This window comes from Onychomys torridus, chromosome 7 (genome assembly GCF_903995425.1).
Source record: "Onychomys torridus chromosome 7, mOncTor1.1, whole genome shotgun sequence".
Taxonomy (NCBI): domain Eukaryota; kingdom Metazoa; phylum Chordata; class Mammalia; order Rodentia; family Cricetidae; genus Onychomys; species Onychomys torridus.
This window is the reverse complement of record NC_050449.1, coordinates 73,052,718-73,079,716: the sequence shown is the minus strand read 5'-3', so window position 1 is coordinate 73,079,716 and position 26,999 is coordinate 73,052,718. Positions and strand designations below refer to the sequence as shown.

Below are 26,999 nucleotides of genomic sequence, written 5' to 3'. Positions count from 1 at the left end.
ATTTCTTTTAGCACTTCACTGGTTGTAGTTAGGGGATTCCAGGCCAGGAGGCTTAGCCACGGTGTTTGTACAAGACTGAAGTGAGGTTAAGCCATGACTGGTCCATTCATCTTTGAGGAGGGAGTCTAATGCATTTTCCATTTCCTTTTTTTCTAACCTACACTTAATTAGTATCAACTAAACTAATATTCTTGAGGGTGGGAAACTGTCCATTTTTGCTGATTAATGGGCATCTGGTCCACAGCATGTCCTCCACCTAGAAATGTGATGTGCTATGATGAAAGATGAGGCAGACAAAATCAGCCATGGTAGGCTCAGTGATGCACTCCAGGATGTGTTACTGTCTTTAGTGTTCATACTTTCCTCCAGCGATGTTTTGTTACATGACTGCTTATTGGCTGGTTTGGGATTTGAGCCCAGGTCTCTCCAGCCTTAAACTATTCTCCCAAGCTGTGTAGAGGCAGGCTAGATAAATTTGCCTTTCTCAGAGCATTTTGAAAGAAAAGGAAAGCATAAAGAATCATTTTTGTTCACAGGACTATATAAAAACAGCATAGGCTGTTTGATCTAGGTGTTTTCTTATTGGAAATAAATGTATAATTGAACTTTCCTTACAGACCACAGTCCCAGGCAGGAGAAACAATGTAATATTGCAACCCTTGCAACCGGACACTCCATATAAAATTACTGTCATTGCCATTTATGAGGATGGAGATGGTGGTCATCTGACTGGAAATGGAAGGACTGGTCAGTATGTTCATGATTTTTCCTTCTTTGGAGTGCTCATGCTTTAACACCACTATACCATTTACAACTGTGAATTTTTGTCTTCACCAGTGCATCTTGTCCACTACATTAATAACCCATATCATAGTCTATGTTAGACACTGAATTTTGTTACAATGATGACATGAGGGTATAATTTATTTCTTAACCTTTTAAAGGTATAATAAGAGGAGAAAGAGGGTGACAAGGATCTACATATTTCCCTTTGCTTGAGATCATTTTATTTTTCTTTATAGTGTGCTCTGAGTAATGCATGGTGTCAGGCAAGGCTGTAGTTGTAACTTAATGTAGTACCAGCTAGACATCCTCCGTTATGATTGAGTCCCAACACACAAATAAAGAAGCAAAATGATTATGAGTCATCTTCCTAAAAATGTAGCTTAAAATTATCACTTCAGATAATCTACAGAGAGTAACCAATGTTCTGGCCCACTCTGTATTGGTAGCAATTTCATGAGGCTTAAAGATTCTCTAGTTTTTTTTTTTTTAATTACCTGAAAACCTTTTAAAAAAGTGCTTACTTGGGAGCCTTTTCCAGAGGAGCCAATGCACTTGGCTTGAGGTGTGGCCTGTGGCTCTTCTGATGTGTAACAGCTAAGGTTGAGAAGCCATTGGTTCCCACAAGGCAGGCTGGGCTCCAGTTCTGTAAATACTGACATGGTGTGTTCTTACTCCATTCAGAAAATCTCCTTAGTTACATAGTTCAAAGTCTTTTTGGGTTTAAATGTTATTGACCACATTAGAGAATTTGTGAAGAGTAACACTGGGACACTTCTAACAGAAAAACTGACTAGAGTTGATTCAAGTTCGTGTCTACAGCATGGAAATCTGTGTTATTTATGGATGCTCTAGTGACTAGATGTTTCTAGCTTAGCAACTCACTTTCCTACTTTCTCATATTTAAAATATATTTTGATAACTTTCTGGGGAAAATGGAGTACTCCAGAATTTTGGGCTTACCAAAATGTTAAATAAACTTTGAATTCTCTAGGAAGGGTCAAAGCCATGTCTAATTTCCCTCATGGAAACAAAGTTTTTATGTTGGATTAATAATTTCTTTAATGCAGTAGGCAATAACTCAATGACTGTGTAGAATACCACCTAAACAGCACTGATTTTCCAAGTTACGCATTTTGGGTAAGATTATAGGTTTGGGGCAAAATCTCTGGCTGACTGAGACTCTAGGCTGTGAGGAGGACAGAGAGGGTAGGGACAGAATGTGACTTTAGTCACCCTTTTGCTGGTCTTTTGTGAATATTATATCTTATTTATGTAAGGAAGTATCTACCAGATAGTCTCTAATGTACCTCTGGTTCTAATACTGTGTGTGGTACATACATTGCAAAGAAGATTCTGAGACCTCTTTAATTGTCTTCAATTTGGAGCCTTATTGCACACCACCTCTGGACTTTGCTACTGAGATCTTCTGAACATAATCCATTTTAGTGTCCATTTGAATTGCTGTTTGAATTTGAAAAACTGCAAAGTTTTCTTTGGAACTTGACAATGGCTTTCTGGATAAAGAAACTATAGGCTATTAGAAATTAATCTGTTCTCACAGAAATGTCCTAACAAGGCAGTGACGTTTGCCAATGTGTGTTTGCAGTGGGATTGCTTCCTCCTCAGAACATACACATCTCTGATGAATGGTATACAAGGTTCAGAGTGTCCTGGGACCCTTCACCCTCACCAGTTCTTGGATATAAAATTGTGTACAAGCCAGTGGGTAAGGAATCACATTTATCATAATAGGAATATGTTGGTAAGTTATTTACATTGGATTTACTATTGGATTCTCCTGTAAACACATCAAGACCTTTTATACTAGAGGTACCATTTCCAGAAACAGTATTCAATTCATCAGCCTAAAGTATCATTATTACTCTGGGTGTGCATGAGGAAATTTTTACAATTGAAAATCTTGATCTGTGGCCATTCTCTAATGGATGCCCCCACACTTTAGAGTATATAGTCCGCACAAATTGGATTCAATGGGCTACTAAACCTAAAAGAATACACAGTGTTTAGAGAGGGTGGGGTAGTAGAGGTAGATCTGGGAGGAGTTAGGGGAAGAGTGGAAATGAGTACGATTAAAATACATTGTGTGAAATTCTCAAACAATAATACAAATATTATATATAAAAGAGAAAAATATAAATATAAAAGAGAGGGGAGACCTTGCCTTGGACAAAGTGGGAGTGGGGGGTGGTTTGGGGGAGAGGGCTGGGGAGTGGGAGGAGGGAGGACTGGGGAATCCGTGGCTGATACATGAAATTAGGTTAATTATAAAATAAGAATACTATAAAAAAGAATTAGAGGAATATAACAAAATCAAGCAAATTTTCCATCAAATAAATTTGTCTAAGTCCTGAATTTAATTTTATTGGAAAATGTCATCATACCAATCACAGTTGATATATAAAATAAAATAAATAAAAGAGAAAAATTTTTATCTGGTACATAAAGTTGAACAGATTGAAGATGCTTACATTCAGGCATCATCTATGTTGTTATGATCATGAAATAATGAATATTAACCCCATGTAAACGTGTATATTTTTCCTATGGCACTAAAATTTTATTCTGTTCAAAGCATAGGTTTTTATGCACTGTGGTTTGTCCAGGCTTGCTTTCAACTCCCCAGTGAGATTTTCAGCTAAATCACCACCTCCTTGAAAAAAACAATTTGATGTCTTTGTATATTCTGTCTGTCTGTGTCCAGTCTAGTTTCCTTGGGCATCTTCCATGTGCCCTGGGAGACTGTGAACAATACAAAGGTGAGAAATCAGGAGAAAGCAAATGTGAAGCTGTGCCAGAGACAGACAGAGAATCCGAAGTATGAAGGGGTTTTGATAATTGAGGGCCTCAAGTAAATAATAAATGTGGAGTGTGGGCCAAGACAGACATTCTTAGATCATTGCTACAACAAATACAAATGTTAGCTGAGTCTTTAGTCTGTGGAAAGCGCTATTCTGGCTGGCAAACAAGGCTTTAAATAAAAGGAGAGAATGGGTTCACTAAGGGGACACTGATCCATGCTGACCTTATTCTCTATACCACTGTGCACTGCTTTGAGGATAAGACTTCGGACTTTAGACTGTGCTTGCAGGTTCCTAGTCACTGCACAATGTGGCATGTCTATAGTAAAAAGTGCCTAAAGGACTATTGGAATTCAGGTGTTAAAATCCTACCATTTGATTTTTCAAATTAATATGTTTAATCTTGAGCAAAAACTGAAGCTAGGGATCATGTAATTCTGTGTCCTTTTGTTGTTATTAAAGGTTCCAATGAGCCCATGGAAGCCTTTGTTGGAGAAGTGACATCATACACATTACACAATCTCAATCCCAGCACTACCTATGATGTCAGTGTTTATGCTCAGTATGACTCTGGACTCAGTATTCCCCTCACAGATCAAGGCACCACATGTGAGTTGTACATCACTTTGTGATTATAAGAAATGGTAGAGTAAAACTTTCCAGGCCATCTTTTTGGAATTTTACTTTTCCCTAATGTACATATTTTCTGCAGTATCAAATTGGTAGACCATTTTGTGTACAGTTAAAACATCTATATAAATCTCTAAGCAACTTAGATTATATGCATGTATATAGGAGGAGGAAGTGATATTTATTTGATATAGAATATTATATTTTGATATTTAAAATATTGAAGTTATACAATATCATTTAACTATGTATTGTTGTGTTGCTTTTTTTTTTGTCTAACATTGGATGTTAACACACTTGCATTTGTTGACATAATCTGATAGAAATACCAAATCAGTGATTTATCTCTCAGGTTTTATTGTCCCCAAGCTTTTTTTGATAAGTATTATAGGATTCAAGAGCTAGTATTTCAGAAAACTTTATTGTTATTTTGTAAATGACACTCACATTTTCAGGGCCTATACGATTTCTTTTCCTTGAAAATTACTGATGGAAGCCAGGTATAGTGGTGCACGCCTATAATCCCAGCACTTGGGAGGCAGAGGCAGGGAGATCTCTCTGAGTTTGAGCCAGCCTGGTCTACAGAGTGAATTCCAGGACAGCAAGAGCTATGTAGTGAGACTCTGTTTCAAGGAAAAAAGAAAAGAAAAGAAAACCACTGGTGGATGATTTTGTCTCTGCCACATTTTCATACATGTTTGATGTAAGTCTCTCATAACAAGACACAGTGAGATATCAAGCATTTATTTTCATTTTCTTTTATTGTGGATACTTGAACATTGTATTACAGTCAACAGTATGCTTTTTTCCCCCTTTAGTATACAAAAGGAATCTATTTTTTTCTTCTGTAGTGTACTTAAACGTGACAGATCTGAAAACTTACCAGGTTGGATGGGATACGTTCTGTGTCAAATGGTCACCTCACCGGGCAGCTACTTCCTACAGGCTGAAACTGAGTCCTGCGGATGGTATGTGTACAAGAAAACAGACTGAGCCTGGAGTCGAAACATCTCACCCTGCAGCCCTGCAGAATTTGTAGATAAACCATCATGTAACACGGCCTTAGAGATAATGGATGATAACCCTTGCATTTCCCCCTGTTGTCACAATCAGGAACCAGAGGACAAGAAATCACAGTGCGAGGATCAGAAACCAGCCACTGCTTCACCGGCCTCTCCCCAGAGGCTGAGTACGGCGTTACTGTTTTTGTGCAGACACCAAATCTGGAGGGGCCTGGTGTCCCCATCAAAGAACAGACCAGTAAGCTCCAAGTCACCTGGAGAGTAGAGCCAGAGGTGTACTGATACCTGTGCAGGCCTTTCTTCCCTGGGGTAGCAATACTAGGGTGATGGTTTCCAGAAGCAGAGCATGTGGCTAGTTCAGGACCTATGTCTGTAGCAACTGTCTTTATTGGTGGTATTTTAAGGAAAGGGCTTTGGAAAAGAGACATGGTCCTGATGATAGTGAGCAGATGAACACATTACTCATGTGGCCTCTCTGAAGGTCGCAGGTCCTCCCTCTGAACCTCTGCTTTCTGTAGTGTAGTTGATCTGAGAGCTGACTGGGGATACAGACTCTAGATAGAATGGAATCACCCTTCAGTCATTGCCAGTGGGCCGGACCTCTGCTTTCTAAGTCTTGAATCTTAATGGGTTAGAGTACTCCTTTCCTTTGTGGGATAGGGAATGGGCACATGTTATGTTTTTCTAACTATGTCTTTGGAATTCTAGCTGTAAAACCGACAGAAGCTCCTACAGAACCACCCACACCTTCTCCCCCTCCCACTATTCCACCTGCTCGCGATGGTAAGTGAAGCTAATCTTAAAAAGTCAGCCTGAAGGGATCCTAGAATTATGCCACAGACACGCAACCTACAGCTGATTCAGAACACTCTGATACTATTTCTGTTGAGGAAGTTTTACAGAGGAAAACAGGATTACCAGTTACTTGTTCCTCTTTTTCTAGGCACATTTTGGGGTGAATCAAATCAGTCATAAACTAACCCAGGCCTTTCGCTGGGACTCTGTTTCCTAAGTTTTGCAGCAGAAGATCTAACAGGACCTTCCATCTTCCACAGCCACACTTCCACAGCCCTTTTCTCTGGCATCAACAGGCACTGTGATCCTTTTTGGCTATATCTCAAACCTAATCACTTAGGCCTCTGACTTTAGAATTCCTGGCTTCTGAACTGAGAAGAGCCCCAGATGACACAAAGCTAAAAATATTTCCATTCATCAAAATCTGAGACTCAATTGTCAGTTGCAGTGAACTGGTAAAAACACACTGAGCTATTATTAACACTGCTGTCTCAGTAATTTGGGGGCATTTTCTTTTCTTTTCTTTTCTTTTCTTTTCTTTTCTTTTTTTTTTTTTTAAGTGTTGCATCAAGTTCAGTTCAAGCAAAACAATTGCTGGTTTATTCTTTCCCACATTTTGGATTTTAGAAAACATGTAAATTTTTCAAAGTTTTTTTTTTTCATATTATAAGGATCTAGGTGGTTGGACCCTTATTAAAACTGCTATATAACTAAATTTAAACACTTAAAGCTGGGTGTGGTGGTATATGCCTTTAATCCCAGCACTCAGGAGGTAGAGGCAGGCAGATCTCTGTGAGTTTGAGGCCAGCTTGGTCTATAGAATGAGTTTCAGGACAACCAGGGCTACACAGAAAAATCCTGTCTTGAAAAACCAAAAAAGCAAATGAAACAAAAAATTAAGATATAATATTTAAAAGGTAAAATAAGGGCTCTCTTCAAATTAGACTGCTGAAAAAAATCATGGCTTCAGGCATGTTAAGTTTTTAAAAAGATAGCTTTTTTTCCCAGGGACATCTTGGATTCACAGCACATAGAGCAGAAAGCACACTTACCATCTTCTCCTGGTCCCTACCCTTCTCTCCATCTGTCACTCTCATGACCAGACTGATGCATTTGTAACAATGGTTGGAGCTCCATTCACATGTTATTACCATCCACAGCCCATAATTTACCTTCCAACTTGCTCTTGAAGTTAGATTTTATATGTTAAGTTTGGATGAACTAAGTTTTTCTGAACATTGCCTTAGAACTTGGTTTTTTAAGGTTGCAAATCCAAAATAAGCCCAATTTAAGATTTTATCTTTTTCTTCATTCTTTCCCTACTTATGGTTCTGATACTCTGATTTGAAAGTAGAGACATTTTATTTTGTGCTAAATATTTGATAATTATATTGAAAAATCCCCAGACCCAGGGATGGCCTATATTTAGCTTCGGATATTACTGCATTTCATTTGATTCCCTTCATTTATTCTTTGAAGCAGCTTGCAGAATTGCATGTGGCAAGATGATATCATCGCAGAATGAATCTAGTCACTGTATCCCAGAACCAAAACTGAGTGTCACTTAGACCAACGCTTTTCAACTTTATTGTACATTTGCACCATTTGAGTAGTGAGGTTTTATTTGCATTTCAATTACATAGTGCCAAGTGCTGAGAAAATTAAGGAGATTTGGGTGTTCCTTTTTTTTTTTTTCAGTGTGCAAAGGGGCCAAGGCAGATATTGTGTTCTTGACGGATGCCTCTTGGAGTATTGGAGATGACAATTTTAACAAAGTTGTAAAATTTATCTTTAATACTGTGGGGGCCTTTGATGAAGTCAACCCTGGTGGGATTCAGGTGAGTGTTGCATCACCAGTGACGGCTTGTTTGTAGTGTCTACTATTTTCTTATTTGTAATGTGTACTATTTTCTTTCAACTCTATTAAGGGAGAAAGCCATTTCCTCGTAAACTCTGTCTTTTTATCTTTGTGGTTTGCTACATCCATGACTTGTGTCTTTGGGAAGGAACTTGGTGCTTGGGGCAAACAAATAGTAAAGCAAATGTTCCTGTAGCTTTCCCCTTTGTCTAGATGATAGTCCTTTAGCTTTCCCCTTTGTCTAGATGATATTCCTTTAGCTTTCCCCTTTGTCTAGATGATAGTCCTGTTGGAGAATTTAGGAGATTCCAACTTTAATATCCTACTTGAAACTTCCCACAAAGCACATTCCATGGAAGGTCATCCAAAGTTCTGCCCATTAAATGCATTGTCGTGTCATGCCCTTAACATGAGAACAGTGATTGGAAAGGGTGTGCGTCTACTCTACTATTACATCGCATACATTATCCCAGCCCGAAAAATGTCTGTTAGTGACCCAAAGGATAGTTTGTTTTTCTAAGATGGTAATTACCAATTATATTACTATGGAATCACTTTCAATGTATTTCCTTTTGTACTAGAGTAGGAGCTTAGAGAAGTTTATGCCTTCACAAGAAGCCTCAAAGAGTAATTAGTCATTTTATAGTAACCTGCCACAAAACTAAGACCCTCTTCCACTGTTTCCAGCATACTCATGAACAGATAAACATCCTCACTCAGTGGCTCTAAACTCTTTGAAGTGATCTTCCAAACTCCTTTTTGAATGTCATCCAAGCTATTATTTAGCTATTTCTTGTACTTCTATAAACAATGGCTATTACATTTTATTAATTTTGCTCAAATAAACGATTACCAATCCTTAAAACAGTCCTACAAGGTAAATATAATTATCTTGATCTTGTTGATAAGAAAACCAAAGTCCAGAAAAGTAGGGATTGCCCAGTATTACACAGCTATCATTAGACAGAATTAGGATACGATCCTGGTGAATCTTGACTACACACCACTAAATCACATTTTCCAGTAAGTCATACTGCTACTAAGTTTGTTGTGAGTAGAGATTATGACCATACTATGACATTTTCATTTACTGTGAAGAACAAGTGAGGTCCATGAGAAGGTGTAGGTGGCTGAGAGCCAACTGTTAATGAGTCATGATGATACTTTGACATTTTCATTTACTATGAAGAACAAGTGAGGTCTATGAGAAGGTATAGGTGGCTGAGAGCCAACTGTTCATGAGACATGACGGTGTGCTCTGGTTTCCGACACTGGGATATCACCATTACCCTGCTTGACTCATCTCTTCTAATGTTTTGGAGAAGAGCTCCTATGAATATTTTGGCATTAATGTAAATGATTGCAATTTCACTAGAGACTGGAAATTAGAGAAGGCAGTGAGACCACACCAGTCACAGTTACAGTATTAAGTATCAAGAGTTAAAATATCTTGTTAAGTCCTAGACCCTTCAGTCTCCACTTTGCCACTGGAGCAACCACTGAAAGACTGAGATCAAACTGGGTAACCGACACTTGTCTCTAAATGTATTTCCTTTCAGGTTTCTTTTGTGCAGTACAGTGATGAGGTCAAGTCTGAGTTCAAGCTGAACACATACAACGATAAGGCTCTAGCCCTGGGAGCCCTCCAGAACATCCGGTACAGAGGAGGAAACACAAGAACAGGTACAGTGTGGCAGCACTGGTGCAGCCTCCTCTTCCTAGGGTTGGCAGGATGATGGAAGCTAGCTATCATCTCCTCCTGATGTCATCCCCCTATCACCTGGGCATGGTCAATGGCTAGCTCTCGCTGAGGTGACGCTAAAGCACTCGTACCTCACTCTGCAGGCAAGGCCCTCACGTTTATCAAGGAGAAGGTCTTGACCTGGGAGAGTGGCATGAGGAAGAATGTCCCAAAGGTGCTGGTTGTGGTCACAGATGGCCGGTCACAGGATGAAGTGAAGAAGGCTGCATTTGTCATTCAGCAGTCAGGTAAGCACAAGCATGGATTCCATGGCATAGAATATTTTAAGTTTTAAGTATGCAGGAGTGAATATAAAAGACCCAAACTGCTAATTTTACTCTATTATTTTGTTATATTACTTCATAATTCTAATGTTAATTTGTATTTCATTATGGAATTAATTGGTAATTCCATAAAAATAGCATGTATTCTTTGCATGAGATGTGATCCAGGGTTGTCAACTGAATCTCCCCATGGAGCGTGAAAGACTACAGGAAACTGTGATAATGGAAGGCTTCTTGCTATATCGGAGATGAATCTTGATACTTGTTCCTGTGCAAGGAGTGATAGGATTCTTCTGCCATAGCTCATCCTTGCCAGTGCATACCAAATGCAGAGTGACAAAAGACATGCTGCAAATAAGAAGTATGAGGTCTCATGGAGATGGTGTTGGGGCTGATTTTTGTAACCCGACATCCTAAGAGTCCCTTGGTAACATGTCTATTGATTCATTGTCCAAACTTATTAGAGATAAGAGCAGGCCTTTCTAGGATTTTTATTACATTGTCTCTTTTGCCATTGCCCCAAGCAGGGCCTCAGGTGAGCGTATTTTGGGAAGTATTCTATGCTGTGCGTGGTCTGCTACACTCAACGGTGGAGAACTCTGTTACACAGAAGTTGTCATCAGCTCACACAATTATTTGGCTGAGACAGTAAGCCACACTTGGTGTGAAGTCGTTCCACTTTCTTTTAGCTTTAGTTTAAAATTATCATATAAAACAAACAATTTTCCTTATGGGATTTTCATACACACTTAATTTGGTTGCTCCTTTCCAACCTGCTTTTCTCTGCCATCTCCTTGCACTTGCATCCCTGTTTGTATCCTTCCACCCCTGGTATTCCTCCACCTGTTCTCCTGTGACATGTGTTCTGTCATTCTCTCTACCCCCTCCCTTAAGGCTTATTTTTCTCTTCTCTCAGGTTCTTGTCTAGTTATTGGCTTCTATCCACCCTCAGGACATGTAACTACACATATATACAAACCAGAAGCTAGGATCTGCTCTTGAGATACCATGTAGCATTTCTCAATTCGAGCCTTGGCTACCTCCCTTGATAGAATAGATGAAATGATGACAGAATGTGATATCCGTGCACAAGGAAGTTTGTTCAGCCATAAAGAAAAGTTGGGAAAATGAGTGTCTTTTTCTGTGTATATCTTCATCCTTAGAGAGCCTGTTTCTTACAATGTCAAGTTAAGCATTTAGAATGAAAACTTTACTTGTAATAAATAGTAGTAATAAATAGTTTGCTTAAATAGTAGAATGTTTCCAGAAAGCACTGTAGTATTTAAAGGTGGTCAGAGTGCTACCATTGAGCCCTGATTTTTCAGGTTCAAGAATTCAAATTTAAAACAGCCCATTCTGCATTTGAGTGGTTAATGGAACCCAACAGAGCTGTTGAAGTTGTGTGTTTGAATTATGGATCTGTGGAAGATAATGTGTACTGCACAGTCCTTCTGGTATTAAAACTTACACATTTTAATTATTAGGGTGTCATTTCTTTTTTTTTATTTAAAAAATTTTAAAAATTCATTTGACATACCAACCACAGATCCCCCACTCATCCTTTCTCTGCTCCCCCCACTAGCCCCTCCCCGACCCACTCCTCATCCCCTCTTCCAAAAGGGTAAGTTCTCCCATGAGGGGACAGCAAAGTCTGGTATAGTTAGTTGAGGCAGGACCCAGCTAGGGTGTCATTTCTAATGCACTGAATTTTATGAGCCAGAAAATAACATGACCGTGAAGAGGTGTATGTTCATTTACAAGTACACATTCTTCTCTTAGAGGGAGTTTGTGCCAAAAAAAAGTACTTGCTGTCCATGCTGAGAAAATAAAGCATGATTTCTGATGCTTTCATTCTTGATTGCTCAAATAATAAATGATGGAAAGAGGATATGTGATTCCCTTGTCAATGGGACTTTGCAGGGTTCAGCGTATTCGTTGTTGGTGTGGCTGATGTGGACTACAGTGAACTCGCCAACATTGCCAGCAAGCCCAGTGAAAGGCATGTGTTCATTGTGGATGACTTCGAATCTTTTGAGAAGATCGAGGACAATCTTATCACGTTTGTTTGTGAAACTGCCACTTCAAGTAAGTCATGGTCAGCACAGAGCCATGACCTCATTTGTGACTACTTATAGGCAGTTTTCCATACAGTATGGGATCAAGCCCAGGACATAAATAGATTCTGGGAAATCACTTGAAACTGATGAATCATTGCTCTTTTGAGATCAGTCTAAACGTGTGCTTGCCTGAGGTCCATTTTTAGCCTTGAAGATATAATATCCCCCACATGGAAACAAATCATTTTAATACAACCCTTTTCTATTAGCCCAATGCCTTCAGCTTTGAATTGTGTATTTAGGAGAATTTCAGTAAGATGGTTTCCTGTTTGTAATCAACTGGTCTCTTGCTGGCTTGTGCTCCAAGAGAACAATAAGAAAGCCAGCCTTTCTCTTTTGTTTATTTGTTTTTCTTTCTCTGTAGTACTAGATATTAAATCTAGGGTTGGACATATGCTAGGCCAGTGCTCTACCATTGAGCCTTGTTCTTAGTTCAAGCTTAGGGTTTTTTTTTTTTAATTTAATTCATTTATTTAATGTGCATTGTTGTTTTGCCTGTGTAAGGGTGTCAGGTCCCCTGGAACTGTAGTTACAGACAGTTGTGAGCTGCCATATGGGTGCTGGGAATCAAACCCTGGTCCTCTGGAAGAACACTCAGTGCTTTTAACCACTGGGCCATCTCTCTCCAGCCCCACGATTTTGTTTTCAATGTTAAAATTTCAAGTTCAGTTTTGAACTATAGATGCTAAAGGGAGATTAAATCAATTTTTCTTCCCCTCAACCATCAGCAACAGTTCTGGTGGTATTAGGTGATGGAGACAATTATGTGAATAGTTCAGAGCACTAGGCCTAGGCAGGGCTATACTTATGTGTGTATTATGTCTAGTAATAAATAGTACATTAAAATGAAAAACTCTGCTTTGTACACATGAATTGCTACTTTCTGTGCATTTATTTAAATTATGTTGGTGACTCCTACTTAAAGAACACTCATGTTCCAGGTTGTCCCCTCATCTATCTGGATGGCTACACCTCACCAGGTAAGCATTGGTATATACTTCTGCTAATTTATTTCAAGATTTTAAGATATTCCCAATAACATAACTGAAATGTACTCATTTGATATCTTCTTCTTTAATGTCAAGGCTTTAAGATGCTTGAAGCTTACAACCTGACAGAAAAGAACTTTGCTTCTGTCCAAGGAGTTTCTTTGGAATCAGGGTCTTTCCCCAGCTATTCAGCCTACAGGCTTCAGAAGAATGCATTCATCAATCAGCCAACAGTGTAAGTGTGAAAACAGGGGGCTCCTCTTTTCTTGGAGTGGACAAGAGGCTCTTGGAATTGCTGTTGATTTTCTATAATCTTGGAACTTAAGAACTGCCAGAAAAGTCCTTATAGATAATCTATTGTGCTTTCCTAAACACAGCTTAATTATGTTCCTAGGGTTCTGTAGCAGCTTGTACACAGAAATCTGGCTCCCAAGCCTCATTATTCCCAGACCCAAACCTCTCAGCCTGGTAACAGCCGGATGGATAACACACTCTTTAATTGAAGGCTAGGGTTTTAGTTTACTCCCTTCTAAGGGAGGCTGTTAAAACAGGAAGGCAGTTTATTATTTTGAACATTTCACCCCTGTGGTGCAGTAGGGCTGGGTGGAATAAGTGAGAAATGAGAGCAGACATTCTATCTCGTGTTTCAGACCTTAGAAAACGAAGGGCTTGGCCACAATCAGGCAGGCTGAGGGCAGTTTTTATTGGCAGATACTCTAGCAATCTGTTGGGTAGCTGTAGATGTATTTTATTTCATGAAAGTTTGTACCTGGGTATGATAACAGACATTAATATTTCTTAGTCATTAAGGTGAAAAATGTTTTATGTTGAAAAATATGCGTTTGCTAGTCCAGGGAAGAAAAGCACAAGAAGAAACAAAACTTTTAGAAATTTAGGAGGGGGGTCAGAAAATAATGTCTGAAATTTGAATTGCACTGGGAAAGCCAATGGAAAACTAATTCTAAAACCAAAGCTAATTTGTTTTAAGGAGGAGCACATAGTGTGGTTTGATCCATTGTAAATTCCGAAATCTTTTATATTCCTAAATCTTTCTTTTTCTTTTTCTTTTTCTTTTTTTCCTTCGAGACAGGGTTTCTCTGTGTAGCTTTGTGCCTTTCCTGGAACTCAGTTGGTAGCCCAGGCTGGCCTCAAATCACAGAGATACACCTGGCTCTGCCTCCCGAGTGCTGGGATTAAAGGCGTGCGCCACCACAGCCAGGCTTATTCCTAAGTCTTTTATATTTAGTTATAAAGGGTAAATATGCTAGGTTTTCCAGTGGACATTATTACTCTATATTTAACTTTTTTCAGTCACCTCAAGATGTGAGTTTAAATGATGGTGGCCTATTGTTGCTACAGAAGTCATAACTTTTGACTTGAAGGAAGGAAGAATAAATGTCATTAGGTTTTTGTTGTTTTGCCAAGGAAGGAGAAAAATGGGCTAAACAAGAGAGATGGGGGTGATACAGGAAAAAAAAAAACTAGAATCAGTATTTTTAACTAGGAACATGAGAATATAGCTCTTAAACACATAAAAGACATCATGTTAGCTTTTTCAGAGCTTATGCCCAAGGAGCAAGAGTGCATCACACCCTAGGATGTGTTAGTGATACTGCATTAGGACACGGAGCCCCCGGAGAAATTCCGTGCACTCTGCCCAAGCTTGCAGAGGAACAGCTCCTTTATTCCCAGGAATCACTCTCTAGGCTTTTGTCCTGCCTCCAGGGAGAAAGGATTATGTAGTATCAGACAGAAAAGCATTAATTCTATTTCAAGCATTCTCCCAGAACAATGGTTTATTCAGTGCTAGAAGGACACAAGAGATGGAAATATTTGTCTCAAGTCTTTAGAGACAAAACTCATTTCTGTCTAGTTGAATCACATCCCTGTTTTATTACTAATTGTTTACATATGTACATGACCTAAACATGTACAATTGGTCTTGTTTTGGGGTATTTGTAAGTTTATTGAGGTGCTTTACTTGATTTTTAAGGGAGGAATTTTAGAAGTGTAGGAACATTGTGTGAACAAGAGAGAAATTAAAACTTTAAGCCATTTTATCCATTTCCCCGCCACTAGAAATTAAGTATATTTGGGTAAGACTCCCTCTCTTTACATTGTATCTATAGTCATAATGTTTATTACCTTAAAATGAACACTTCCATGTATCTAGAAAAAATTAATTATGGATAGGAAGATAAAGGCTGTTTAGTACTAATTTTCCACACTTTTGTGACATGATCAAATTATAAGTAATCTATTAAGTGTTTGTTCCTTTGATGTGTTTCACAAGGTTTTTTCTTTTTGCTTTAAGGTCTGATGACTATAATTAGATTTTAATACTACCTATAATGAGATTCTCGTGTAAAAGCTTAAGATGGTCTCTTTCTGATGAATAATCCCATTTATTTATTTATTTTTCTCTATCCAACAGAGAACTCCATCCAAATGGACTCCCTCCTTCATACACGATCATATTATTGTTTAGACTTCTTCCAGAAACTCCCAGTGACCCCTTTGCAATTTGGCAAATTACAGACAGAGACTACCGGCCCCAAGTTGGAGTGATTGCAGACCGTAAGGGACTTTGTCCTATGTTAAGGCCTATGTATAGTTCCTTTTTTTCTTTATTTTTTAAAAATAAATTTATTTATTTGTTTGTTTTACATCCTGACCAGTTTCCCCTCTCTGCTCCCCTCCTAATCCTTCCCCTCTCCCTCTGTTCTCATCCCCCAGTTCACTCCTCCTCTGTTTCTGCTTAGGAAAGGGCAGGCATCCCATGAATATCAACAAAACATGGCATATCATGTTGTAGTAAGACAAAGCACCTCCCCATGTATTCAGACTGGGCAAGGTGACCCAGTATGAGGAGTAGGGTCCCAAAAGTCAGTAAAAGAGTCAGAGACGCCCCTGCTCCCACTGTTAGGAGTCCCACAAGAGGACCAAGCTACACAACTGTCACATCTATGCAGAGGGCCTGGGTCAGTCCCATGCAGGCTCCCTGGCTGTTGGGTTCAGTCTCTGTGAACCTAGCAGAGAGGCTTTATCCAGCAACTGAGGGAAACAGATGCAGAGACTCACAGCCAAACATTAGGCAGAGCTTGAGGAATTCTGCAGAAGAAGGGGAGAAAGGATTGTGGGAGCCAGAAGGGTCAAGTATATTGCAAGAAAACTCACAGAACTCACAGAATCAACTAAATTATGTTTAGCTTTGACCATATTTTTTTCCTTTCTTCCTCTTTAGAAACTATATATATATATATATATATATATATATATATATATATACATATAAAAATATGTATATATATGTATGTATAGATATGTTTATTTACTTGGTATATGATTTAAGTTTAAACTTCTTCAAATAACATGTCAACAAACACTCAAATGGCATCTTATCACAATCGAAATAATTCTATTTCTTTTTTCTCATTTATTTTTAAAAGTTAACATATTTGTTCTTTGACAATTTTGTAGTATATAGTGAATCTTAGTTCTTTTCACCTCCATTATCCTCTCTCATCTCTCTCTCCTTCTCTGCTGAAACCCTTCTTCCTGCAAAACCTCCTCCCTCTTATCCATTTATCTATCTATCTATCTATCTATCTATCTATTTGTGAAGCACTAAGTTTAATTTGGATTGCATACATGAACATGGGTGGGAAGTTATTTATTAGAGTGTGGACAACTTTTCAGTGGGTACATCACTGAAGAAAATGATACCCTTCTCCCCAAGCACCCATTAATTGGCAATAGTTGTTTAGGGAGAGGTAGGGCCTCATGCGCCTTCCTCCATCCATGATGAATGTTAACGCACCCTGTCTTGTGCCAGTATTGTGCAGGTAACCACAACTACAGTGAGCTCATGAGTGCAGTTGTTATGCCATGTTTAGAAGACTTTTATTTGTTTGTTTTCTTAGTACATTTCTCCATCCTCTTGTTTTTACATTGTTTTTCCCTGCTCTTCTTCAGTGTTCCTTGAGTCTTGGAAGGAGTGATAGATGTCTTGTTTAGGGCTGACCACTCCACCATCAGTTGTTATTGACAACTTTATCTAGTTATGAGACTCTACCCACTGCCTGCAGTGATATGAAGCTTCTCTGATGAAGACTGAAAGCAGTGCTAATTCATTGTTATGAACATGAATATTCAGAAGGTAGTCTGATAGCATGTTCATTTATCAAAAAATAGAAGTAGACCCCTCTCTGATGCTGGCCTACGGCTTCATCAGTGGGATGCTGTCCAGGTATACAGTGCCAGGCCTGAAAGCCCTCCCATGGAATGAGCCACAGATCCAATTACAAAGTGGTTGGTTACTCCATCATAATTGTGAAACTATTGTACCAGAGATCACGTCTTCCCTGGAAGATACTGAACTTCTTTTTGATTTCTCCAGCAAGAGCTATTTGTGTACTTTGAATAGGAAGCACATCATGTATGTACTTTGACAATGATCTTATCTCAATTGCAGCTTCTAGCAAGACACTATCTTTCTTTAATAAGGATACAAGAGGCGAGGTACAAACTGTTACATTTGACACAGATGAAGTGAAGACACTATTTTATGGAAGTTTTCATAAGGTAAAAATATAAGATTATCTGAGTCTTATTTTTAGAATAAGAATATGAACTTAAAAACAAAAACTTAATTATTTTATTGTGTTTAATATTACACTAAATTAGAATTCTAGATGTGTCTCTTACAACCAAACATTTATTTTAAATAATTTGATTACTTCAAAAGAGAAAATTTAAATAAGATGGTAACTGCCATTAGCATTTTGATATATTTTCACTGTATCTTTCAAAGTTTGAATTAACAATTATATATATATTTATATGTAATGAAGCTCACCTGTGTTTTTGCTTCTTATTTTTTTCAATTTAGGATTTATTGATATTTATGTGTATGTGTGTTTATCTGCATGAGAATATGCCATATGTTTAAGGCTGTACTTGGAGTCCAGAAGAGGGCACTGGATCCCCCTGGAGTGGGAGTTACAGGCAGTTGTGTACCACTTGACCTGGGAGCTAGGAACTATATTCAGGTCCTCTGGAAGAGCAACAAGTGCTCCTAACCATTAAGCCACCTCTCTAGATCCTCTACTTATCACTTTACTGTAAACATTTCTGTCATTTATTTTGAAGAGCTTAATAATTTAATGAATTATATTTTAATTGGTCATGTTATCATTTTATAGAGTGCAGGCACTTTCTTTAGCTTGCTTGCCTATTAAAATGTTACAAGCATGCAAGCTAACTGTAGAACAAACATTTTTAAGTTCAATCATTCACAATAACTAATAAAATAATTAAGATAAATGTGTAATAAATTATTACATGAACACACAGTCAAAACCACCAATTTCTTATTACAGAGTTTTCTAAATAACCACATTAAAGTTCTAAGATATATTTGAGATGTTTTCTTATTCTTGGAGATCTTCAGTTTTTGTCAGCATCTAGAGAATTATTGAAACTTTCAGGTTTCTAAAGAACAATCAGTTGACAAAGAGCAGTAATAAGATTGAATGTGTTAGAAACAAAAGGAACAGTCTAGTTTAGGAATACATTTTTAAATGCTATTTTACGCATACTGGATTTTGTTAGCAGGAATACAAGTTATTGTACTGATCACCTAAAGCTTCCCTATGTACGACATACCAAAAGAGCCACATACACAAAAACATGCTGGAGTCTTCCTCTTGTTTGAGTAGGTCACTGAGGTCTCTTCTTCCTTAATGCTCTCAAGCATGCCTAATTTCCTTCCATAGCATTTTCTAATTCATAAAGTAGATTCTCTTTCCCCTCTGTATTAAAAAAATATTAGTTCTTCAGGAATTTCTTCTCAATATTTTATTTGAAATAGATTTTCTCCCATACAGTGTATCCTGATTATGGTTTTCTCTGCTCCCACTCCTCCCAGTTCCTCTCCCACTGCCCCTCCCATCTGGATCAACAACCTTTCTTCATTCTTTAGAAAACAAACAGGCATCTAATAAATATTAATAAAATAAAATAAGATAAAACAAACAAATTGGAATATGACAAAACAACAAAACAAGAAAAAGAGCCAAAGAAAAACCATAAGAAATGCAGAGATATACACGTTCACACACTCAAGTATACCATAAAAACTCCAAACCAGAAGCCATAATATATCCAAAAATGACCTGTAATGTAGAAAAAAACCCCACCCTGACTTAATGTTATGAGACAAAGAACCTCCAAAGATGCCATTGAGTTCATTTTATGTTGGTCATCTATTCCTAAACATGGGGCCTACCCTTAAGACTGGTTTGTTTCCCTAGTGAGACTCTTGGATAAAAGTAAGTTTTCATTTGCACGTGATTATCAATTGTTGAGATAGCTTCTGGACTGGGGATGAGTGTGTGTGTGTGTGTGTGTGTGTGTGTGTGTGTGTGTACTTCTCCTTTCAGCCCTAGGATCTCATCTGGTGTACAACTGTACAAGCACTGTGCATGCTGCCACAATATTTGAGTCTTTATATATGCCAGCCTTATTGTGTCTAGAAAGCCTTGAGTCTTTGGTGTTCTCCACCCCCTCTGGCTCTTACACTCTTTCTGTCTCCTCTTCCATGAGTTCGCTGAGCCCCAAGGGGAGGTATTTGATGGAGACATCCAATTTAGGGCTGAGTATTTCAAGGTCTCTCATTCCTTGCATAATGTCTGGCCATAGGTCTCTGTATTTGTTCCCATCTGCTACAAGAGGAAGCCCTCTGATGATGGTTGAGCAAAGCACAGACCTATGAGTACAGCAGAATGTCATCAGGAATCATTTTATTACTACATTCTTTAGCTCAACAGTAGTATTTGGTTTTCCTCTAGGTCCTTGGGCTATCTTGCCTTAGGGTCTTGGTCACCCAAGCAGTGTTGGATATGGGTTCCATCTTACAGAGCATCCCTTAACTCCAATCTAATAGTGGTTGGTTATTCCCACAAGCTTTGTGCCATTATTGCATCAGTGCATCTTGCAGGCAGGTCACCATGTAGATCGAAGAGTTTGCAGCTGAATTGGTTTTTACTTTTCTCCTCTGGTAGTGTGCAGAGTACCTTCCCATACCACAAAGACTAATCCATAGAGGCTAAGGCTCTAGGCAGGCATCAGCTTGATTTCTCCATGTTCAATCAGTTGGGTAGTTGTTGTCTTCAGCAATGGTACCTTATTGTCAGTTTGTGAAGAGTCACTAATATTCTTGACAATAGCCTGGGTTGTTTGGGGGTTACCATGGGACCCCTTTGCCCAGCAATTTGATTAGATGCAATCCATTCCCAGTCCTGGTGAGAGATGTCCAGTTGGGAAGCTGTCTTACCCCTTATTTGGTGATTTCCTTTTGATTTATTTCATATATGTATATATTATAGGAAGCGTGTAGTGTATTAGGTTTCCATAAGATCCCTCAGATGGCCCCTTGTTTTAGCCGTCTCTCCCCTTACTCCTTTCCTCATCACTTTTCCTCCTCCTGTTTGCTCTTCCTGTTTCTGTCCTCTCCTGTGTGTCTGTCCACATTAGAATAGATAGTTATAGACTCTTGATAAGGATGGAGAAGGGCTTTCCTAATAGAGTTAAAGAGGATTTCTTGTGGCCAAGAGAGGCAATAATGATGACAACAACAATACAGCAATAGAGAACACCAAAAATCTCCAAGTGCTATAGTATAGTATTTCCTGCTTAGGAATTTTACAGACTTTGATGCAATGTATCAGATAAGTTCCTTCTTGGGAAAGCAAACTCTAATTTGGGGATGTGATCAACTTTGACCCATCCTTATCCAGTAGGAGTTGTTGATTCTGGCAAAGGAACAGCCTTGCCTCACTGATAAACCTATTAAAATTGCAATTGAGCAGCATGCTGAGAATGACAATTTTATGCTTCTTTTGTAGTCACTGAAGATGCTAATCTCCTGAACAAATTGTAATCATGTTGTAGCTATTTTAAAAATTTTCAGCTTTGATGGAAAGCTCCATTTTATTTATACCCAAAGGGCAGTATTTTCAGAGCTCTGTTCTGATAGTAATTATTTACTGCAAATCAAGATAAAACTTTCTTGGCATTGCCTTCCTTGTTCTGTTTGTCTTCCTAGAGAAGTGTCCATGCTTTTCATATTTCTTTCTTATCACTGGCTTTCTCTTTTCCCCAAATATCCTATGTTTGTCTTTTTAATTGATAAATTTTGTTTGATAATTTCATGTATATATCAAATTACATATCACTCTACATCTGTATATATGTATATTATTGGGCTACCCTTCCCACTCTCCTTTAGTCCTTCCTGTCAGCATCCCTGCTTCATTAATCTCTTTCATATTTACTAACTTTCAATTAGTTTAGTGCTTATCAGAGTCTAACTCAACCCATTTGTATGATCCTGAGTTTTGAACTAATCACCAGAGACTGGTGGCCTCACCAGTGGGTATACACTTGGACATTATATCTTCCCTTCTCCCAGAATCTGTTAGTTGCCAATAGGTCAACAGTAAGTGGTAGGGTCCTATGACCTTCCTCTCCATCCACAGCTGACCTTAGGAGGGCCTCAGTTGTTTGGACCCAGAGCCAGTAGGCACAGGAGCTGTGAGTTCAGGATTGCTGTGGCCATGTCCTGCTTAGAAGATGGCATCTTATAGTTCTTGTCTTTGTCTTCTGGGTCTTACCTTCTTTTTGCCTCTTCTTCTATGGGGTTCCATGAGCCTTAAGGGAGTGGTGTAAATGTCTATTTAGGGCTTAGCCCTCAACCATCCCTTGTTCTCAGCATCTTGTACAGTCATGAGTCTCTCATTCATCTTCATTCACTTCAAAGAGAAACTTCTCTGATTAAGATTGAGAGCAGCCTTTGTTTGGGATGTGGTGGGCCAGACCATGCATACCTTTCTTTTCTTTATACTCTACTGACTTAAAGTTCTTTACTTTTACAGTGTTTTCTTTTTCCTTCCTCAAACCATTCTTACTTTATTTTAATTTTATTTGTATGAGTGTTTGCCTGTGTGTATGTGCACTACATACATGGATGGTGCTCAATGAGGCCACCATATGGGTGCCAGGAACTGACCTCAGGTCCTTTGAAAAAGCAGCAAGTGTTCCTAACCATTTAGCCATCTCTCCAGTAAATCTCCCAATTAAGTAACTTTTATCCATAAGGCACTGTGGCTGCCTGACATGAAACTTTTATGATTTTTTTCTTGACTATTTCCTATATTATAGAATGAGTTTAGGTTACTGTCACCTCTCACCTGCTTTCGTGCCCCCCCCTCCCCCATCAGTGCCCCTGGTCTTTACAAGTCCCTTTCTCACACTCACATCTTTGTGTTTTGTCTTGAGATCAATTAAGTTAAACCATTGCATGGATGGAGAGGACTTATTAGCTATCTGTTGACTGTGAATTTCAAACTATCCACTGGGGCCTGGAGGACTCACTTGTAGTGTACATTGAAGACAATGACTACCTTCCCCGCCCCCCTCCCCCCCCACGCCAATCTACTAGTTGCGAATAACTAACTATTAAGCAGGGCAGGCTCTGGTCCCATGAGTCCTCCCCATCCATGCTTGATTGATGACAGATCGAAACTTCTTCAGGCCAATGCAGGCAACTGTAATCCTGAATTCTTGGGCCAATGATGTACAGATGAAGAATCCATGTTGAAATGTAATTATGCATATGTTTATAATGCAACAAAAAGTGAATAAATTATAGCAAAACATGTTCTTAAGATGTGTTGGTTTATGGTTCACAGTGAAAGATCAGTATATTTTGAATGATATAAATTAAAATCGTTTTGATTTTGAAATAACCCTTGTGAATGTTTGTTTCTGTCATGGTTCATTTAAAGGCACATAAAAAAATTCAAATTTTTGTTAGATACTAAATATCGCAGAAATGCTTATGTGATGTTTTTGAGTTCAATATTAGTTGACTATCTCACAGTTGTTTAAACTCTATTTTCAGTAAGCTATGAACCACTTGTATATAAAAACATGTAATTTCTACTTATCATAGATGTTATGAGCCAGTGCTTTGGTGGTGACTCCTTGTAAGAAAAATGTTTAGTTTTAAAATAAAACTTTAGAAAAATTTCTCATTCTACCTGCTTCAGAGCAGTTAAAACCATTTGTGTTCTTTTTAACCTCCAGTCAAACTTTTCACCATAAACACCAAATTCTTGCTTAAGTATTTGTGCTGAGACAGTGGAATCCATGAGCATAACTGTGAAGCCAACAGCTACATGCAGCCATTCTCTTCCTAACTTCAATATAAATGCTTTGCTAATTTTCTGTACCAATAGACTTCCTGATGTCCCTCTTCTTCATGTATAATCAACATGCACTTCTTTCCTTAAATGAATCTTGAGTTCTCTTGATTTCCAGGTTTGACTCTAGATAATGTGCCAGCTCTTACTATGTTAGAGAGCTGTGAGATAAACAGCTTATTTGTGAATGGGAAGGGTAAACAAATCAGGATTGACATCAATGGGAAATATCTACAGCTCATTGGTACTGAGTGAAGTATATAAGTGGTTTATTAAACCCATATTTAGATTTTTTTTACAGTCTCCAAAGTTCTTTATGTAATTATGAAATTATACCCATGTACATGGATGATAGATTCTGAAATGCAGTGAGTGGCTAGTACTATTTCATAGAACATCTTCTGAAACTTGGGTTCTTGAATTTTTTCAACCCAAGACTCTTGGCTTAGAATGAAATGGTTTAAGAAACAATTTATGAAGAATATAATACAAAGTATGCAAAAGTCAGATTATTTTTTGAGAGAAATTTCATGACGGAAATTAATTATCTTTTTAGGTCCATATTGTAGTGACCTCAAAAAGTGTTAAGATTTATATTGACTGCTATGAAATTGTAGAAAAAGACATTAAGGAAGCTGGAAATATCACAACTGATGGCTATGAAATTCTTGGAAAACTTCTTAAAGGAGAGAGAAAATCAGCGACAGTAAGTAATGTATTTTGATATTTTTGATGTTTAGTGCCTTATAGTAAATAAGATTGAAATGGTGTTTTCTAAATCTCTCAGCAAATTTATCTATCTATCTATCTATCTATCTATCTATCTATCTATCATCTATCTATCTCCCTCAGTGAGTTTTAAACTGTCACATTTATTAGTCAGTTTGAAGGTGTGGAAAAATTATAGTAAGAGAACTTGCTACCAAGAGAACACTATCATGTACTTTTTTACTACTGAAGTAAAAATAAGGTCTCCAGGCACCAAGAAACACCATGTAATCTCTTAAAACAAGGTCATGCTGGAAAGAAACAAGGCAAATTACTGATTACATATCCAGAGAAGTCACAATAGTTTATTTTTTCAAAATAATTGTTAGCCTGAATTTGTGCAACTGGGACATGAAGCCTCCATGACCATTAGCTGTGCCTGTCACTCACAGAGAGGTCTGTCTTAGAAGGATTGCCATGGCAGTGCAGCCAACTGCCACCAGATCTCAAGTTTCATTGCCTTGGGTTTAAGGAAAGCATATAGCCTCTCTGTTCACTATGTTATCCAGAAGTGGAGACTGAAGTCTCAAGCTTTCACTATCCCTGGCTCATCAGACACACTAAATGTCAACCAATAAACATTGTCTTAGAAGCTAACAGTTTTGGCTTCTGTTACTATTATTTTTGAATGACATTATTTTAGTTTTTTTTTTTATGTAGACAAGATGTTATTTTAGATTTGAAAGGGAAGTGTTTTTGGCTATAATATGGGAACAATTATTTTTGAATTTAATAGAATTATGATAAACCCAACATTTTGATGAATATTGGCTTTGATTTTTAAATAAAGCTGTCATCAGATATTTTTATTCATGTCTCTCTTCCCTTTTTTGAGACCTACTGAGTTTAACAACATTGGCTGTGTGGCCATAGGTTTGGAACTATCCATTAGTATCCTGTGGATTCATCAGTGGTTATGTAACTGATGACTATGTCTTCCTTTCCCCCAGAATTTATCAGAGGCTAATAGCTAATGGGGAGAAGTGGAGCCTTGTGAACCCCTTGCTGATACCTAATTGACAGTTGACAGGACCAGTCTTGTGCAGGCCCATTGTAAGCAACCACAGTTACTGCGAGATGACTTCATTGGCTGTGTAATGCTCAGATGACAGCATTTCATAGCTCATTGCCCTGTCTTCTTGACAGTACATTCTTTCTACCTACTACTCTGTAATTTTTCCCAGGCCATGGCGGGGCATAAAAGGGAGGAATAGAGAGTGTGGCATAAATGTCCTGCTTAGGACTTGAGCACTTACTTTCATGGATTCTCAGCACCTTTGGCCGCTCTGCATCCACTGCCATTTATTGCAAAGAGAAACTTCTCTGATTAAGGCTGGGGATCCCATTTGTCCATAAATATTTAGATGGCAGATTAGTACCATGACAGTTTAACAACTAAGAACTCCTCAGTCAAGGATATCTTGACTGGGTTTACAGTTTGACTTCCCTCTAGTGGAGCACACCTCAGATCCTATCAGAGAACAGTTGGTTACTTGCTTGGCAGGTTGGTAATTATAGTTGCAGAGTTGATAGCTGGATGAGATGTCAACATCTTTTCTCCTCCAATACCCTATATGGTACCTTCTGGCTGCAGAGAGGAAATGATCACCACATCTTTAAAAGAATGGCCGTGTCTAGACAGCCTTTTTCTTTTTGTCTAAACAGCTCTATCTTAAACTCTGGAAAGTCAAAAGGCACATGCTTCGCTGAAATAGTTGAACTGAGGGCTGTAAAAATTATTAGTCTATTTTTAGACAATAATTTCTAAAGCAAATATTATCAACTAAAGAATAAGATGAAAGTTTCTCTAATGTTACTTTTCTACAAAGATACATCTTTAAAGATTGATTTAAATTTGTGTAGTATTCAAATGAATTTAAACACATGGACGAATGTTCTTAAATACCTCACTCAAGCATTTCTTTTCAGCAAGTGGATCAGAAACAGGGTCTGGGTAGATGCAGTTTTCATTACTGTCCCTTTTAGGTATCCATTTTCATGCTTCTCCTTACCACATAAGCCTAACAGTGCTCTTGGGAGTCAGCTAGAGAGAGAATCTGCCTGAAGTTGGCAAGAATACAATGTTTAAAATGTCTTCCTGCCTGCTGAGCTGATGTGGCTTTTGGTTGTTTGCAGTTCCAAATCCAGAGCTTTGACATTGTCTGCAGCCCGGTGTGGACCAGTAGAGACAGATGCTGTGATATCCCCTCTAGGGTGAGTAAGTCCTGTCATTACTTATCCCGGAGAAGGAACCTTAGGATGCAAATGGTCTGGGAGAGGAAATAACACTCAGCAGCTGCAGCTCTAGATAGGAGCCCAGGGATGTGGAATGTGTGCGAGCTTTTCAGCTAGCACTGCCCTGGCTCATGTGACCCTTTGCTTGAAGACTAGGCATGCACAAGACCATATCTGGAAATTCTCTCAACAACAACCAGGAAGGTCCTATCGAGCCAATGTGTTTGATAAACCTACTTACCGCAGACCTCCTACTGTGAAACAGACTTTTACTGAATAAGCTATCACTTTTCTGGATTACTAAGGATCTTTTGATGGAAGGAATACATACACACATACATACATGTGTGTGTCTGTGTTATGTGTAGGTGGTGGTAATAGTTATAAGGTTCGATGTTGGGGATACAAGACTTTTGGCAGGCACAGCTGCATACATCTGCTAGATAAATAATACTGGTAAATACTTAGTGACCATTTATTATAAGCCATCAACCCACCAGTATTCTAAAAAGTGAGTGTCTGTGAAAGGCAATGAGAAAAATTAACAAATAGATATATTGGTTCTCCCTGATTCTGGGAGATTCAACCAAATACAGACTGGAAATATCAAAAAGACTGTGTCTATTGAACTTATAGACATGTTTTTGCTCTAATGCTTTCCTAACAGATATTTACCAACCTCACACAAAC

General features: G+C 38.3%; 1 protein-coding gene across 3 annotated transcripts in view; it reads left to right on the top strand.

Moving 5' to 3' along the window:
- The window catches only part of Col12a1 (collagen type XII alpha 1 chain), a 114,966-nt gene that overhangs the window by 69,135 nt on the left and 18,832 nt on the right, over positions 1-26,999 (top strand). For all 3 annotated transcript variants that reach the window (XM_036193003.1, XM_036193002.1, XM_036193005.1), the window contains 16 exons: positions 618-747; positions 2,393-2,512; positions 4,068-4,214; positions 5,087-5,203; positions 5,349-5,495; positions 5,966-6,040; positions 7,751-7,890; positions 9,470-9,593; positions 9,756-9,899; positions 11,856-12,020; positions 12,994-13,032; positions 13,138-13,276; positions 15,476-15,618; positions 17,516-17,625; positions 23,863-24,012; positions 26,211-26,288. In XM_036193003.1, the coding sequence (XP_036048896.1) occupies positions 618-747; positions 2,393-2,512; positions 4,068-4,214; positions 5,087-5,203; positions 5,349-5,495; positions 5,966-6,040; positions 7,751-7,890; positions 9,470-9,593; positions 9,756-9,899; positions 11,856-12,020; positions 12,994-13,032; positions 13,138-13,276; positions 15,476-15,618; positions 17,516-17,625; positions 23,863-24,012; positions 26,211-26,288 (1,968 nt within the window). The remainder of the gene's footprint in view (positions 1-617; positions 748-2,392; positions 2,513-4,067; positions 4,215-5,086; positions 5,204-5,348; positions 5,496-5,965; positions 6,041-7,750; positions 7,891-9,469; positions 9,594-9,755; positions 9,900-11,855; positions 12,021-12,993; positions 13,033-13,137; positions 13,277-15,475; positions 15,619-17,515; positions 17,626-23,862; positions 24,013-26,210; positions 26,289-26,999) is intronic.